The following is a 15645-nucleotide window of genomic DNA, read 5'->3' on the forward strand; positions in this document are numbered from 1 at the left end:
TGTAATACACTCTCTTTCTTTCTCTCTTGTCTGTTTCACGCAGTAGCCTCTGCTTAACAGCAAAGCGTCTGTGCTTGCAAGCATTTTTGTTTTTTCTTCTAATATTTAAAAATTTTCATTCTCTAACCATTCTAGACAGAGAAGAGAGAGAGAGGGGGGAAGAAAGAAGGAACAAATTTGAGAAGCGAGGCAGAAACACAGAAGAACCAGATTTGAAGCAGATTTAAAGCCGAGGCATTAGAGAGAGAAGCGAAAGCATTTCCATTCTCTATAAACTTCAGAAAATCTGTCAGGAAGAAAGAGAAACAGCGAGCTACTCAACGGTTTTTTCTCTCTCTTGCTGTTGTAGTTTCTCTCTCTAAATCTAGAGATCGAAAGGCACCAGCTGGAAAGTGAAAATAGGAGATTGTGTATAGAAGGAAACCCTAATCTTCGAGTGGTTGAAGATTTGTGGATTTCGTTACATTCGGATGTGAGTGTCAGATCCGTCATGGCCGATTCTAACGGCGATAGTGTTACTCCAGCAACTCTAGAGTTGAGTGACAGTGGTGTTGGTTTTGGTCGTTCAGCAACAAATGGTGGTGGTGTTCATGCGTCGTCGCCGATGCCGCTGGCTCCATTGACGATTTCAGGATCTTTTAAGGAAGGTAAGACGTCGTCGAGAAGGAGGACGCCGGTGAGAAAGAGTTTGGACGCCGACGACTTTATAAATCTGTTACACGGTTCGGATCCGGTGAAAGTTGAGCTTAATCGGTTGGAGAATGAAGTTAGAGGTGGGAATGCGATTTGATCTAGTTGTTTTTTTCAGCGATTTGCGAAGATAAGTTCGTATCCATTGAATTGTTGGATTTTTTTACTCGTTCTTTTGTAGACAAGGATCGAGAATTGAGTGAAGCTCAGGCGGAGATCAAGGCATTAAGGTTGTCAGAACGCCTGAGAGAAAAGGCTGTTGAAGATGTCAGTTCTCACTTTCTTATACTATATGCTTTTTTTAGTAGTATTGTGTGAATACAGACATATAAATTCTACATTTTTAGGATCAGCATTTCGCTGGAGTGAATTTTTCGCAGTTCTATCTGAGTAGCAGTTAGTTTTGAATTCTACAGTTATGCCGATTTTCGAAGTTCATGGAGGTTTTCTGATTTATATGAACATTTAGTGCCATCAATATTCAACATGTCGCATTGCTTTCTTCTGTTTTTTTTCCATCCCGAATTGTATGTTCGCAAGTGGAAAAAGGGGAGAGGCGAAAGTAAAGTACAGGGATGCAAAATCTTTGTCTTTTCATTGTCTATTTTTCGGTGATTCAGTTATTGTTGACCCCCAAAAGGAATTGTTTTTGTTATTAGATATTTTTTCGGTGTTTTCTTTGTTATGAGCCATACTTTATATTTTACAAATGGTTAATTTCATGTTTTTTAGCGTCCATTTCCCCCCTTTTCCGTTGGATTATGGGAACAAATTGTTTATATCTCAAATATTATATCTTGTGCATTTCTTCTGTGTTCAGTATGAAGAAAAAATAGATCTTCTTTATTCGTTTGAATTGCATGTGGTTTCAGTGATTTAATCCATCTTCATCTGATAATTTTGAATTGCTAGTTAAGTTGCGATTCCTTAAGTCAAACAATAATGTAGTGGTTTTAGCGTTGCATCAGTCAATGTTTTGGTTTTAATACCGTAGTGCAGTTTTAATTGAGGACTGGATTTGTTTCTTCTAGAGTTGGGGCATTCTTTTAGTTTTGACATACTTCATCATCATTTTGTACAGTGTTTGTCCTTATGGTACTTTTATGTGCTTTGGTTTTGCATTCCTTTTTTTTTTTTTGGGGGGGGGGGGGTGTTAATGTCAAATTAATTGATTATTTAGGTCCTTTGTTGAAACAATTTAGAGACATGAATGCCAACGCAGAGTGCTCTAGTGGTAAGACCCACGCCTCTTAATGAATAGGTTGTGGGTTCAACTCTCGTCGAGGCTTCTCCCCTAAGGATGTAGTCGAGGTGCACGCAAGCTGGTCCGGATGAACCTCAGCTCCCAAAAAAAAAAAAAAATAAAAAAAAAAGGGACATAACTATTTTTTAACTTAGAATTTCATCTATGTTATCAGCTTCGTTTTCCTTTTATGTGTGGCGAGTCCTGCATTTTGTTATGCCTCAGCAATTTTTTTTGTTCTTTTTTTTTAAAATATAAAATGGTACTGACTTTTTATTTACATGTTTTGTTGGTATCTCTTAGCTCACTGAAGAATTGTCCAAGGTGGAGGAGAAGCTCAAATTAACAGAATCCGTTTTAGAAACCAAAGTAATGCATGAAACTTTTACTCTCTCAACTGAAATTTACACACGCTGTCTCCCAGATTGCAAGTATCCCTGATTTGCTGGTACCCTTGTGCAGAATCTTGAAATTAAAAAAATCAATGATGAGAAGAAGGCTTCCATGGCTGCTCAGTTTGCAGCAGAAGCCACACTTCGAAGGGTCCATGCTGCTCAAAAGGATGACGACATGCCACCTATTGAAGCTATTCTTGCACCACTAGAGGCAGAGCTCAAACTTGCTCGGCAAGAGGTATGATGCCCTTACTTTGACATGCTGTCATTCCATCTGTTGATTGAAACACTCCTAATATGTGGAAAAGAAGATCAAGAATAAGCCATTATTTATATTCTATGTTGGTTCGATCAGATTGCAAAGCTGCAGGATGACAACAAGGCATTAGATCGTCTTACTAAATCAAAAGAAGCAGCTTTACTTGAAGCAGAGAGGACTGTTCAATTTGCCTTGGCCAAGGCTTCAATGGTGGATGATCTTCAGAATAAAAATCAAGAGTTAATGAAGCAGATTGAAATTTGTCAGGTATATTGGAACCACTTATAGCTTTCCTTTCGCTTAATGCAATAAGAAATCAGAATGGTCAATCATCATATGAATGGTGAACTTATTAATTACCAAGTGATTTTTGTCTGTTTTATGCATAAATTAGGAAGAAAATAAAATTCTGGACAAAATGCACCGCCAAAAGGTTGCGGAGGTTGAAAAGCTTAGCCAAACTGTAAGGGAGCTCGAGGAGGCTGTTCTTGCAGGTGGTGCTGCTGCGAATGCTGTGAGGGATTACCAACGGAAAGTTCAGGAAATGAATGTATGTGCTTGTCTTTATATGATTGTCAACCTAGATTTGATCTTTACTAGAATTTGCTTCCTGACTTGTGTAGTTTACAGTGCTCCCTCAATTATGAGTTTGGTTATTCTGTGTTGCAGGAGGAGAGGAAAACACTTGACAGGGAACTAGCCCGGGCTAAGGTGACAGCAAATAGGGTGGCAGTAGTGGTAGCAAATGAATGGAAAGATGCTAATGACAAAGTGATGCCTGTCAAACAATGGCTTGAAGATCGAAGGTTCTTGCAGGTACGTACTGATTCCTTCTTAGCCTTCTTCTTTTTTAGCTTTCCATTTTCACTGTTCTTGTATCCCTTGCCGTTGCTTTATTCAAATTCTCTTGGATCAACTGTTGTAACTCTTAATAAAATTGACTTTGTAGGGAGAAATGCAGCAACTTCGAGAAAAACTTGCAATAGCTGAGCGAACTGCAAAATCTGAAGGGCAATTGAAAGTACTAGTTTGGTTTTACTACAATTTGTGCCTGCACATATTAATCTCAAGTTTCAATTTTCTGTGAAGGAAATTTTGAAATTTATTTTGCTCATACTGTTCAGGAAAAATACCTACTGAGGCTCAAAGTCCTTGAAGACGGGTTGAGACCATCCTCCAACTGTAGCAATCGATCTACTCCTGAGGGGAGAAGTGTGAGCAATGGACGTCGTCAGTCCCTTGGTGGGGCTGATAATGTCTTGAAATTAACCTCCAATGGTTTTTTACCTAAAAGACCTCCATCCCCTCAATTGCGGTCTTCACAGTCTTCAAGTACAGTATTGAGGCATGCCAAAGGGACATCAAAGTCATTTGATGGGGGCACAAGGTCATTGGATAGGGCTAAGGTCATGTCAAATGGTACGGGCCCCAACTTCTCCTTTAACAAATCTACTGATGCAACCAGAGACATTGAGGTAGTCAGTAATTGGAAAGGAAGCCCAGATGAGAAACCAAATGAGTTCCCAACGGTTGACACGGAAGATACTGTCTCTGGAGTATTATATGACATGTTACAGAAAGAGGTTGTTTCTCTGAGGAAAGCTGGCCATGAAAAAGATCAAAGTCTTAAAGACAAGGATGATGCCATTGAGGTGCCGTATGCTTGCTTTATCAATGTTACTCTGCTGGTGAGTTTAACCTGTTGTCTAACTATCTGTTATGTTTCAGATGTTGGCGAAGAAGGTAGATACTTTGACCAAAGCAATGGAGGTTGAGGCCAAGAAGATGAGAAGAGAAGTGGCTGCCATGGAAAAGGAGGTAGCAGCCATGCGTGTTGAAAAAGAACATGATAATAGGGCTAAGAGGTTTGGTAGTTCCAAGGGGCCTGTAAATAGTTCTCACCCGCTGCCGGGAAGGTATTTATGACTGTATACTCTGTCTGAGTGGCCAGTGAATCTCACCAAATTACCTGTTCCATATCTAATGATTCTGTACTAGAACATGGTGGATGATTTGACTTCCCTAATCAATCACAAATGTTAAATGCATGATAACATGTTTGGCTTTGTATGTCTTTTTTTTTTTTTTGGCCAAGCTTTGTATGTCACTATGACCATTAGATTTTCAATATGAGTGTATGTATAGGCTGTCACCCAGTCAACCGCAACCATATTTCCCATTTGCCCTTCTTCGCATATTATGTTCTTATTGGATAAGTGCCATGGGGCCCATTTGTTCTTCTTCACATATTATGTTCTTACTCTATAAGCTAGCTAGCGCTCCCCACCAAAAAATAAAAAATAAAAAAATCCCATCATCCTTTCACCTTCTTGCCCTTTCTGAAGAAGGTAAATACAATGTCAAAAATGACCAAGTTGGCTACAAGAAATACCAGTTTAAAAAATATTCTCATGGAAACATGGGATGGTATCATGGTGACATGGTCACAAGAAATATTTAAAGATCTCCTATAAAATAGCTAAATCTCTTTGCATCCCCATGGGTTGAAGAACAACAAACATAAAGAAACATTTCTTCTCAACCTCATGTAATGAAGAACATCATTCCATATCCAATCCAAATGCCCAACGGAAAAAGATCAAATCAAGTTTCTAGTCATTCCATACGGTAATCAAGCAGAGGATCAAATCACATAAAATAGTAAGAGAATTACATCATTTAAAGTAATAAGAAAGGGTGTGCAACTCTGAGGAGCTTCAAGAAATGTTCTTCCTTCCTCTACTGAACACGCTAGGTCCATCCCTTGAATCCAACTAGTGTGCAACTGAATTCCACTAGCAAACTTTTTTTTGATGAATCAATGAGTAAAACAGATAGGAAAAATTGGAAACAAGGGAGGAGGGACTCAAAATTTAGGCAAGTCCAGCTTTGGCTTCCCCTCCCAAGATTTTAATGAAGAGGGGAGCAGGGTTTGCTCCCCATGCAAGTTGTATTCTAATCAAACTTCTCTATCCTTGTTCTGCTTGAACTTGATCAATCCTAGTGTGTTACAAGCATAGAACAAAATTTCGAAACTTCCGAAATTTTCACCGAAATTTTCCATTTTGGGAACCTCGAAACGAAAACTAAGGGATGGAAAAAAATCTCAAGTTTCGATCAAAACCGTCGAAATTTTGTTGAAACCTAGTTCAACCCAGCTATACCAGCTGGTACATTTGAGAAGAAAAAAATTCCCAAATTTCGTGGGAAACATGAGAAATTTTGTTAAAACCTAGGAAATTTTGTGGAAACTTGGGAAATTTTGTGGAAACCTGAGACTTTTTCTTGCAAGTTTTGTAACTTTCCCTTGTCTTCAATCTTTTTGTTTCTTTCATGTTTCCCCAAATACCCCCTCCATCAGGACTTTCCTATCCAAATTGCATATTGCCTCAGACTGGTTATCTTAGGCATGTTGATGACCAGACTTATAAAGTTACAGTTGTCGATTACCTTGACAACCATAGGCATAAAATGTCATGGGATGAATGTTTATGTTCGTTGGTTGGAGGAGAGGATGTTATAGGCATAATACTACTCAGCTCATAGGATGGATCCACCGAGGCACTCCTCTTGGCACTGAGTTGTACTTTCCTTTTATTGTCAGTTACTTTATATTTGATGTTTTGAAGTTAGAAATTATATATTGAATGTTATGTACTTAAGTAGTTAAATTTATAGTGTACTTCTCGGACAACTCTATATTGATGTAATGTATATTAAATTACATATCTACATTGATTTTTTTAGCAAAATACAGCCAATGTGTTCTTTATACTCTAATTAGCTTAAATGTAGAGTCCCACCGTAAAATACTTCCTAAAACTTGTCGAAACTTCATGTCAAAACTTGCACAAAAAAGTCATAAGTTTTCTCGAAATTTCTCAGTTTCCCACCTAAGTTTCCCATTTTCACCTAGTCGAAACTTGAGTTTCCCTCAAATTTTTTTCTATGGTTACAAGTGGTGAAGAAGTTGAATCTAATAAGGAAATGTTAATGAGGTAATTAGTTAGTTAAAGTTGGACAAATATACTTGCGCCTTTATCCAATAAGTTAATTAGTTACTCATTAAATATAATTTGCAAAGCTCATGAAACTCCTACAAGATCCTTCACTTTCCATTATTTGCAATATGGAACCTTAGGCACAGAAAACATTACTACAGAGGCTTGTTCAATGATGAGCCCAAATAGAAAACCCACATGCATGATCTGAATCTAAAAACATGACTAAACATAGAATAATGTATATATAAGTTGTCATTTTATGTGAAAATATAGCTCGTAAAACCATTTATAAAATTGCACTAGATCCATATTTTGATTCAATCATGTTAATCTCTACCGCTTCTGGTTGTAGATAACATATTGAGTGACACTCCTGTTCAGAAACCATTTGTACATTTCCCCTGTGATCCTATCGCATGTTCATCTCCCACTGAATTTTGCTTGTTCAGAATGTGCACTGTATTACAATGATTGGTGAAGAAGTCAGTCACATGCATTTTGGTTTGGGTTAAAGGTGATTATTTGTTATTGTCCCCATTGTTTAATGATGAATGACAACAGACAGTAGTATTGTTGCAAACTTGCAATATTAGCACCTTGATAAAATCCAGTTGAATATGTTATGCTTGTTGGTTCAGACAGATTTCAACTTCCTGCTAGAGCTCATTTATTTTCTACCGTATAAAACATGGTCGTGAGACCCATCTTCTTGAATTGGTGAATAGAGTCCCAGCTTTTAGTCTTCTTACAAACAATCTAGTTTGATCTAGTTATTCTAGGTGATTGGAAGTTGCAGTTCTATGTATGTATGGCATGCACATTTATAATGAAACAGAAATAAACTTTAGGTTTATTATTTATTGATTTTGATGGTATTATATACAATTCTATAAGTATACCGGGGAAGTTTGTTAATCCTTTACAGCCTACTGGGAGTAGAGCTTTACTCCAAAGTGCTGTACCTAATTGAATGTTTTTTCTAGTGGGTGGTGTTATTGAATTCTTATTAGGACCTGGATTTGGGTTTGAAATGGTTTAGAGTTTGTAGTGGTCACTCGCATAATAGATGTATTTTAGTCCGTTAAAAGGCATATGAGCTGTCAAAAGCTAATAATTATTGCAGCAAGCACATGTCATTGTTGTTTAGGACCTCATATTTCTTGAGAAAGCGTGGCACAGACTGCCAATCCATTAGCAAAATTTTTATATGCATGAGTGTGTTTTATTCATTTGGTAGATTATTCTCAGATGGTGTGGTATTAGCATTGATTAGTATCAGAATGGGCAGGCTGCACCACGGATCCTCGTTTTGGTGATAATGAACCTCTGCTGAGAAAAGGGGTATTTGTATATAACTTGGATGTCCAAAGTTTATTATTACTTTGGTCTGCTTCCTAGCCAAGTGGTGGGTCATTGGTTTCTAGGTTAGGATGACTTAGTGGGTGGGTTCCCAGATCCCATTTGTTGTCCCTTGCTATCCAGTTACTCACATTTGTGATGGCTATCTGAACAGTTTCATAGGATTTGTTTCATTTGTGAAGGCTATCTGAACATTTTCATAGGGATTTGTTTGATGATTGGGATTATTCTTGCTTTGAATTTCTAATGCATGAAGTTTACACTTTCTACAAAATAAACTATCTGAAGGATTTCGGTCATTTGAGGATAACCTTATATTATAATTAATGACTAGAGTAACAGCATGACCCCTTAATCACAGCTAACTGCTGTTGCTTTAGTTAGTTTTGTAGTGGTTTGCTTCATCTGCTTTGGTATATCTGATTATGAAGTTTTGCCAAGAGAATAATTAGGTCCTTCCTTGGTTGTTGCAGGAATGTGTCACGAAGCGGGTCGATGCGCAACATTCAATAACAGAAGCCCTGAATCCAGCAGCAGCAAGGAATAATCCACTAGGAAGTGTTCCTGTTGCTTGTCTGATCCATACTTCTGACGTTGTGTTCTATATATTCCATGATTGATAAGATTATAACCAAGCATGCCGAGGTCTTCCGAGTTTTAGCATTTTGGGTTGGGGTGAGGGTTGGAAGAAGGAAAGAAAGATCGGGAGAAGAGGTCGGTTTGCATCTCACTTGACTACTATCCCTATAAGTGATAGGCTAACCTTTTGGCAGGTTCTCATTGAGAAAAACAGTATCTTGCGTGGTTGTTGTATAGGCTGTTGGGTTTTTATTTTCTTCCTGTATTTGTAAGTTGCAGTTAGTATGATTGGTGTTATTTCAGGGTTTGTGAATATTATTGTAATCAGATCAAGATCAGTGTTTCCATGGTTGTGTTATTCTTGTCAAACTAAAGGTGATGGATGAGTTTGTTAAAATAGCACCAAAATTCACCTGGTCATAAAAACTATGAAATGGAGTTATCGGACCCTAGAATTAATACTTGAGTCACCTACAAATTCAGAACCCAGGTGTTTCAAAAGATCGATTCTAAGAAAATCCTCCATAGTTCGGTTATGTGCTTGGATGTAAATTTTAGTTAACGAGAAAATGGAATTAAATTATTCTTTTTTTTATTGTGGCTCAAAGGAATTAATTTGTTAAAGGTCTTCATCAAATGGTTCCCAAGGTTTGAAATGTCGGCCAACACCATTGACACGGTGACATTTCGACGACTCTTAGCGGTGGAACCTCCGTAACATCAAGTCTTTGGAGTGGGGAGAGAGACCATAGAAAATTCAGGAGAGAGACCAGAGAAAATTCAGAAAAGATATCATAGAGTGGGGGAGAGAGAAATATCGGAAGAAAGAGGTAGTATGTGTATTTGCGGACCTAGGTGGTGAAGAGTTGTGGCGATGATGGCTGTGAGGCGTATCCGTTATTAGAGTCGGAGTCGGCATAACTCATATCGTCATCAGCGAAAACTTTGATTTTTACCAATATTTAGCCAGGATCGAACGCATGATCTCTCCACCGAGAAGTAAGGATGTTACCACTCTAATAGCCCTGCATTGACAAAATATGTCAATTTTTCTATAACTATGGAAGATATGTGTAGCGGCAAGAGGTTTTTGCACCTATGACTTTTAAGCATTTTGCTTCGTTCTTCACGAAAATTTAGGACCATTGACTTCAAAATTTTGGGCGATATTTTCTGTAAATTTTTAATGGTCAAGGTCTAAATCTCAGCCAAAAAATCTATCCGACGGCCTCAAATGTGTTGAAGATCAGTCCAGCTGAAGCAATGTTTGAACAGTGTCAGGACTGACTTCCATCACTGTACTAAAACCACACTCACAAATTCTACTTCTTAAATTACAAATTCTAAATTTGAACTAAAAATGTTGGACAAGCCTAGGCCTGTGGGACTCGAAGCATTTCTCTTTTCATTTTGTTCCACATTTTGGAACAAAATCTAACGAGCTGGTCTGAAATCTTTTTACCAAATCCAAACGCAACAGGTCAGATGGTTCCAGTTCATGCCACAGTACTCTCCGAAGTATTTGACCTAAAAGGCATCAGCGGAACCAATTTTCTAGGTATAAGTGTATAACTAGTTGGGCACCCTTAGGCCATGATTACTTTTTACCCCACTTGGAGTTGGCAGCTTTGGGCGAGTAATTCCTTCCGAGTGACCCTAAAACGGTAAAACTAGCTCTGCGATTGATCTCACTCTCACTCGTCTTCTCTCCATATATTTCACATTAAGTTGCTTCTGCGATGCTCAGCTACTCATGTATAGTACATGGTGGGAAGAATTTCTGATTTGATGGGAACTTGTGAAAGGAGGAAACTAGAAACCCAGTTCTACGAGAACATTTGGAAATCAGAAACCTATATCTATGAGAACATTTGGGCAAAATACGTGTAGGATTTTTGTTTTGCTAACACCAGGAGGCTCTTTCAGTTCTACATCATCATATATTTCAATTAGAAGATACGTAGTAGATGCTCGAACAATCAAGACGGGATTTAATCTATTCACCTGCCGTTTAAATTTCCAGATTGAGGATTGGGTCAAGAAGGGTGACATTTTACAGGCACAGCACTTGTTCGATGGAATGCCTCAAAGGAATGCAGTTTCAACAAATACGTTGATTTCAGGTTATGTGAAGTCCGGTAATCTACGTGGTGCACAAGAACTGTTCGATCGTACAGTCTATCGGAACACGGTGACCTGGACTATATTGATTGGTGGATATGCACAGCGCAACCAAACCCCAGAAGCATTTCGATTTTTCTCGGAAATGCGTCGATCAGGGGTGGAGCCAGATTATGTTACTTTCACCAGTCTCTTATCGGCATGCAATGGGTCTGAGACTGCAGAACAAGTAGCTCAAGTTCATGCACTGGTTTTTAAATTGGGATACAGATCAACCCTTCTTGTCTGCAACACCCTGGTTGATTCCTATTGCAAATCACAGTGCCTCGATTTAGCCTCTCAACTCTTCGTTGAATTGCCGCAAAGAGATAGTGTTACGTTTAATACTATGATAACAGGGTACTCAAAAAGTGGGTTTAGTGAGCAAGCGGTGAAACTCTTTCTGGATATGCATGAAGCAGGGTGGAAGCCGACTGACTTCACCTTTGCAGCTGTTCTTGCTGCTGGTATTGGATTAGGCGATCTGGGTATTGGACAACAGGTGCACAGTTTTGCTTTCAAGACTAATTTTGTTTGGAATGTATTTGTGAGCAACGCATTGCTTGATTTCTACTCAAAACACTATTGTTTGGTGGAAGCAGAGAAACTCTTTTATGAGATGCCACAATTGGATGGTGTTTCCTACAATGTTCTAATTTCTGGTTATGTGTGGAATGGGCAATATGAAGAATCTCTTGAGCTTTTTCAGAAGTTGAGGTTCACTGAATTTGACCGCAAGCAATTTCCCTTTTCTAGCATCTTGAACATTGCTGCAACTCTTCCAGCTTTGGAACTGGGTAGACAAATCCATGCCCATGTAATCGTGACATCTGCAATTGAATTGGATATTGTGGAGAATTCTCTGATTGACATGTATGCCAAGTGTGGTTGCTTGGAGGAAGCTCAGATGATTCTTGCCAAGCTGACCCAGAGTAGCACAGTATCATGGACAGCCATGATCTCAGGCTATGTTCTGAAAGGACTTTATGAGGATGCCCTGGATATGTACTCCGTGATGCATAAAGCCAATATAAACTCAGACCAAGCCACTTTTGCAAGCATCTTGAAAGCTTCTGCAAACATAGCTTCACTTGATCTAGGGAAACAGTTGCATTCATACATACTCCAGTTAGGGTTCATTACCAACGTCTTTTGTGGTAGTGCACTTCTGGATATGTATGCAAAATGTGGGTCCATTAAAGATTCAAGCCAAATCTTTGATGAGATGCCAATTCGAAATATAGTATCTTGGAATGCCATGATCTCAGCTTATGCCCAGAATGGGGATGGTGAGAAAACTCTTAGATCATTCAATGAGATGATTCAATCAGGTATTGAACCTGATTCGGTAAGCTTTCTCAGTGTTCTATCTGCTTGTAACCATCGTGGCCTTGTTGAGGAAGGATTGCAGTACTTCCATTCCATGACTGAAATCTATAAATTTGCTCCCAAGAGAGAACACTATGCATGTATGGTTGATGTCTTGAGTCGAAGTGGAAATTTTGAGAAAGCAGAGAAATTGATGTCTCAGATGCCATTTGAGCCTGATGAAGTCATGTTGTTATCAGTTCTAAACTCTTGCAGGATCCACAGAAACCAAGAGCTGGCAAAGAAGGTGGCAGGCCAGCTCTTCAATATGAATCTCAGAGATGCGGGTCCTTATGTTATCATGTCAAATATTTATGCGGCAGCTGGTCAGTGGGATGATGTTGGGAAGGTGAAGAAGGCAATGAAGGAGCGAGGAGTTAAGAAGGTGCCTGCTTATAGCTGGGTTGAGATCAAACAGAAGACTCACATATTTTCAGCCAATGACAGGACCCACCCACAAAATAATGAGATCAGAGAGCAGCTCAAGTGGTTGTATGGGAAGATGGAGAAGGAAGGTTACAAGCCTGATACAAGTTGTGCTCTTCACAATGTGGAAGAGGAATTAAAGGTTGAGTCTCTCATGTATCACAGTGAGCGCTTGGCAATTGCCTTTGCTTTGATTAGTACACCTCAAGGTTCACCAATACGGGTAGTGAAGAACTTACGAGCTTGTATAGACTGCCATGCTGCAATCAAGGTGATCTCCAAGATTGTAAATAGGGAAATTACAGTTAGGGATTCAAGTAGGTTCCATCATTTCAAGGATGGCCTTTGCTCTTGTGGGGATTACTGGTAGGTTAATGGACAAAAAACTGAGGAGTTCATGGGTTCTCTTTCCGTGTCAACAAGGTTGAAGGCAATTCAACCCCATGTTTATATGTGATGAAATGCAAAGGCCAGAATTTCTGGTACACCTCTCTAAACGAAGCACCGTGTCAAAAGTCAAAACTTCTTTTCCAATCTTAGGTAAAAGATGGATCTGAATTTGAACAGTGTTCAGATACAGGAGGCATCCTCCTTATATATGCAGTTTCCAGGGTTCAGCAGCTGCCATTGATGAGTTACTTCTTCCACATCCCATTGGACCATAGAAGCGAAAGGTTGAAAGTTCTTTCTTGAGGTTCGAAGAGTAACAATACTTGGGAAAAAAAGATCCAGTCCAAGGTAGGCCATGTCATTTGAGTTTGGCCCGACTTATGGCCAATCCATCTGGCCATTTTTTCCCAACTTGCAGTATTGGTGGATCAGCCCTCCACCAGTTTGATGGCTGGAAATAAGAATTCTCGATGGGGGAGTAAAATTTAACGCTTGGCATGACATATGGGTGAGGCAGAGCATAAAATTTCTCAAGTCAGCTCCCTATGTTAGAACTGGCTTCTATTACCCATCTGTATGGAGATGCCTTTCTGAGGTTGTGAAGTTATCAATGATCTGGTTTTGTTTAAGTGGGGCTGGAGGTCGGAGGAGGAAGAATCGGAGTTTGAGATATCCTTATCGAATGAAAAATATCTTTGCCTCCTTGTCTTCTAGTTCACCAACCAAATTTATTGATTGGAACCTCACAGCTCTCGGGGGCTTCAACAACAGCTCATCATACCAGGAAAGAAAAAAGTAGTGCAGGTGTTTCCGTGCTTCACCCTTCCCCTCTTGAAACCAAACAAAACCTCAATTGCTACACTAACACTATAGAGATTTTATTTTCTACAGATTAAACTTGTCTTCCAACACCCGGCAATCAAATCAACTTCCATGGTCTATAATACTTGTCTACGGTTTACTAGGATTCTATGATCTTTTGACAGTTTTCTCATTCCTTTGGGTCATCTGTTTTGGCCTTTCTAATTTCTTAGCGGATGAGGATGAGGTTGAAACTTGAGACTCCTTTTGGTTTTTCTGTATCTGCAGGGGCCTGTGAAACCATATACAGAGCGGCTTGCGCAGCAGAAATGTATTCGGAAACTTATTCAAACCAAAGGTGAGGAACAGTCTAGTGAAGATTATTTCAAAGATGGTTGCTCAGACAGTATGTAAAGGACAATGACCTGAAGATGTAAGCTCTTCATAAATCAGTACTCTCAGTTGATCATTATTTTCTTTCATATTTTTTGATGCTTTGGCCATTGACATCAAAGACAAAACAGTGGAGTGGAGCAATATTTATGTTTCTGATATATGATAATTTTGAAACCTACCTTTGGTTTTTTTTTTTTTTTTGGGGGGGGGGGGGTTATCAAACGTTCTTTACTTCAAAAACCTTTTCTTCTTTTCTATTTTTTCAAACAGAAAATTACCATTTATAAAAGGTATCTGCTTTTGTTGATGAATTTTTTCAGGGTTCCCAGGAAAGCCTTCTGAAGATATTGGAGGAGAATTCTGTGAAGCTGATAGAAGGTGAAAAGCAAGTGTTCTCCAACCAAAAGTGATGATATTTCTTTCTGTTTTTAAGTCATTAATACTTCTTTGGTATAAGTGGTTTATACTGCAGTGTTGCACTGTTGTACCAACAGTTTATTTGAATGATACATCTTTATCTTTAACTTGAAACTTAAATGTGCTATTTTTTTTCTTCTAATGATATTGATACCAGAGTTTTCATTTGTGCTTTTCTTCTCAAACTGGAGGTGATGGTTAATTGGTTATTAGTTACATATCTTAAAATGGCATCACAGGGTCATAAAGATTTCATCAGAACATTTTCCTTTTAAAGGGAACCCTTGAACCTAGGTTTTACGTTTACAACTAGAATTACCTCCTCAAATTGTTGTCTATTGAAAGATTTGAAAGAGAATCCTCTCCCATAATTAAAATTGGTGACCAACCTTCTAACAGGCCAAACACCCATTACCTAACGGATGGGAAGAGGAGCTGAGCAATAGCCATGGAAAGAAACTGATTGGGCTGATGTGTAATTTATAAGTGGTTAAAGGATGTTATTACCTAAACCTTCTAGATGTTGGTTTTGAATTTTTACCAAACAATAACTCATAATAGAAGCACTTCACTAGAATTTGCTATGTTTAATATGTAGCTTTACATGGTTCTTGCATTGATTGAATCCCTTTACAATAAAGAGAAACCCACATTGAAAACTTAAAGGTAGAGAATGGGTCATTGTCAATCCAACTTCCAATTCCCACCTATAGCAACTTGGTAACCAACCCCTGAAGCAAAGGGGTGTTTTTCCGTGTCTCCAAACTGGCAACTTGGAGGAATTCTAAAATGTGGAGTCCTTCCATGTGAGAATGGATTTCAAATATTCTACCCACATGGAAAAAAATAATTTCAAAGATAATATATATATATATATATATATATATATATATATATATATATATATATATAATTTTATTAATATTTTTTATATCAAAATTCCAATGATATAGGAATCTAGATTTTCTCTCTCTTCTTCACTCAAGATAGGAATTTATTTTCAAAATAGAATATCACTCATGGATTTATCATGTGGGTTGGAATTTTTTTTTCTCCATATGTGTAGAGGATCCAAGCTTGAAGGTGTATGGGTAGTTACGGAGACCGAGTGGATAAAGGTATTGTCTAAATCAGGAAGAGTATAGTGAATACAATAAT

The 15645-nt window shown here is 38.5% G+C and overlaps 2 protein-coding genes across 4 annotated transcripts; both read left to right on the plus strand.

Moving 5' to 3' along the window:
* Positions 1–9231, plus strand: LOC149000673 (microtubule-associated protein 70-1-like). Its single transcript, XM_089139363.1, has 11 exons — positions 1–773; positions 872–957; positions 2237–2302; positions 2396–2566; positions 2684–2854; positions 2982–3137; positions 3257–3403; positions 3537–3608; positions 3712–4239; positions 4316–4503; positions 8424–9231. The coding sequence occupies exons 1-11, from the start codon at positions 491–493 to the stop codon at positions 8461–8463; spliced, it is 1908 nt and encodes a 635-aa protein (XP_088995489.1). The 5' UTR covers positions 1–490; the 3' UTR covers positions 8464–9231.
* Positions 9232–9896: 665 nt separating this feature from the next.
* Positions 9897–14945, plus strand: LOC149000674 (Pentatricopeptide repeat (PPR) superfamily protein). Of its 3 annotated transcripts, XM_089139365.1 has the most exons (4): positions 9897–13677; positions 13765–13809; positions 13963–14107; positions 14391–14945. In XM_089139365.1, exon 1 carries the CDS (start codon positions 10391–10393, stop codon positions 12851–12853), a length of 2463 nt encoding a protein of 820 aa, XP_088995491.1. In that variant the 5' UTR covers positions 9897–10390; the 3' UTR covers positions 12854–13677; positions 13765–13809; positions 13963–14107; positions 14391–14945. The 3 variants fall into 3 exon arrangements, with proteins under 3 accessions (XP_088995491.1, XP_088995490.1, XP_088995492.1); XM_089139364.1 differs by having other exon boundaries at positions 13765–14107; XM_089139366.1 differs by lacking the exon at positions 13765–13809.
* Positions 14946–15645: the final 700 nt, after the last annotated feature.

The sequence above is a fragment of the Hakea prostrata genome, chromosome 11, assembly GCF_041222555.1.
Source record: "Hakea prostrata isolate BN-2017 chromosome 11, UWA_Hpros_2, whole genome shotgun sequence".
Taxonomy (NCBI): Eukaryota; Viridiplantae; Streptophyta; class Magnoliopsida; order Proteales; family Proteaceae; genus Hakea; species Hakea prostrata.

Excerpts from the sequence above, each read along its gene's own strand:
- LOC149000673 (XM_089139363.1), top strand. The coding sequence starts at position 491 with ATGGCCGATTCTAACGGCGATAGTGTTACTCCAGCAACTCTAGAGTTG. Across the intron at positions 958-2,236 it reads GAGAAAAGGCTGTTGAAGAT|CTCACTGAAGAATTGTCCAA; the intron begins GTCAGTTCTCAC and ends GGTATCTCTTAG. Across the intron at positions 2,567-2,683 it reads TCAAACTTGCTCGGCAAGAG|ATTGCAAAGCTGCAGGATGA; the intron begins GTATGATGCCCT and ends TGGTTCGATCAG.
- LOC149000674 (XM_089139364.1), top strand. The coding sequence starts at position 10,391 with ATGAGAACATTTGGGCAAAATACGTGTAGGATTTTTGTTTTGCTAACA.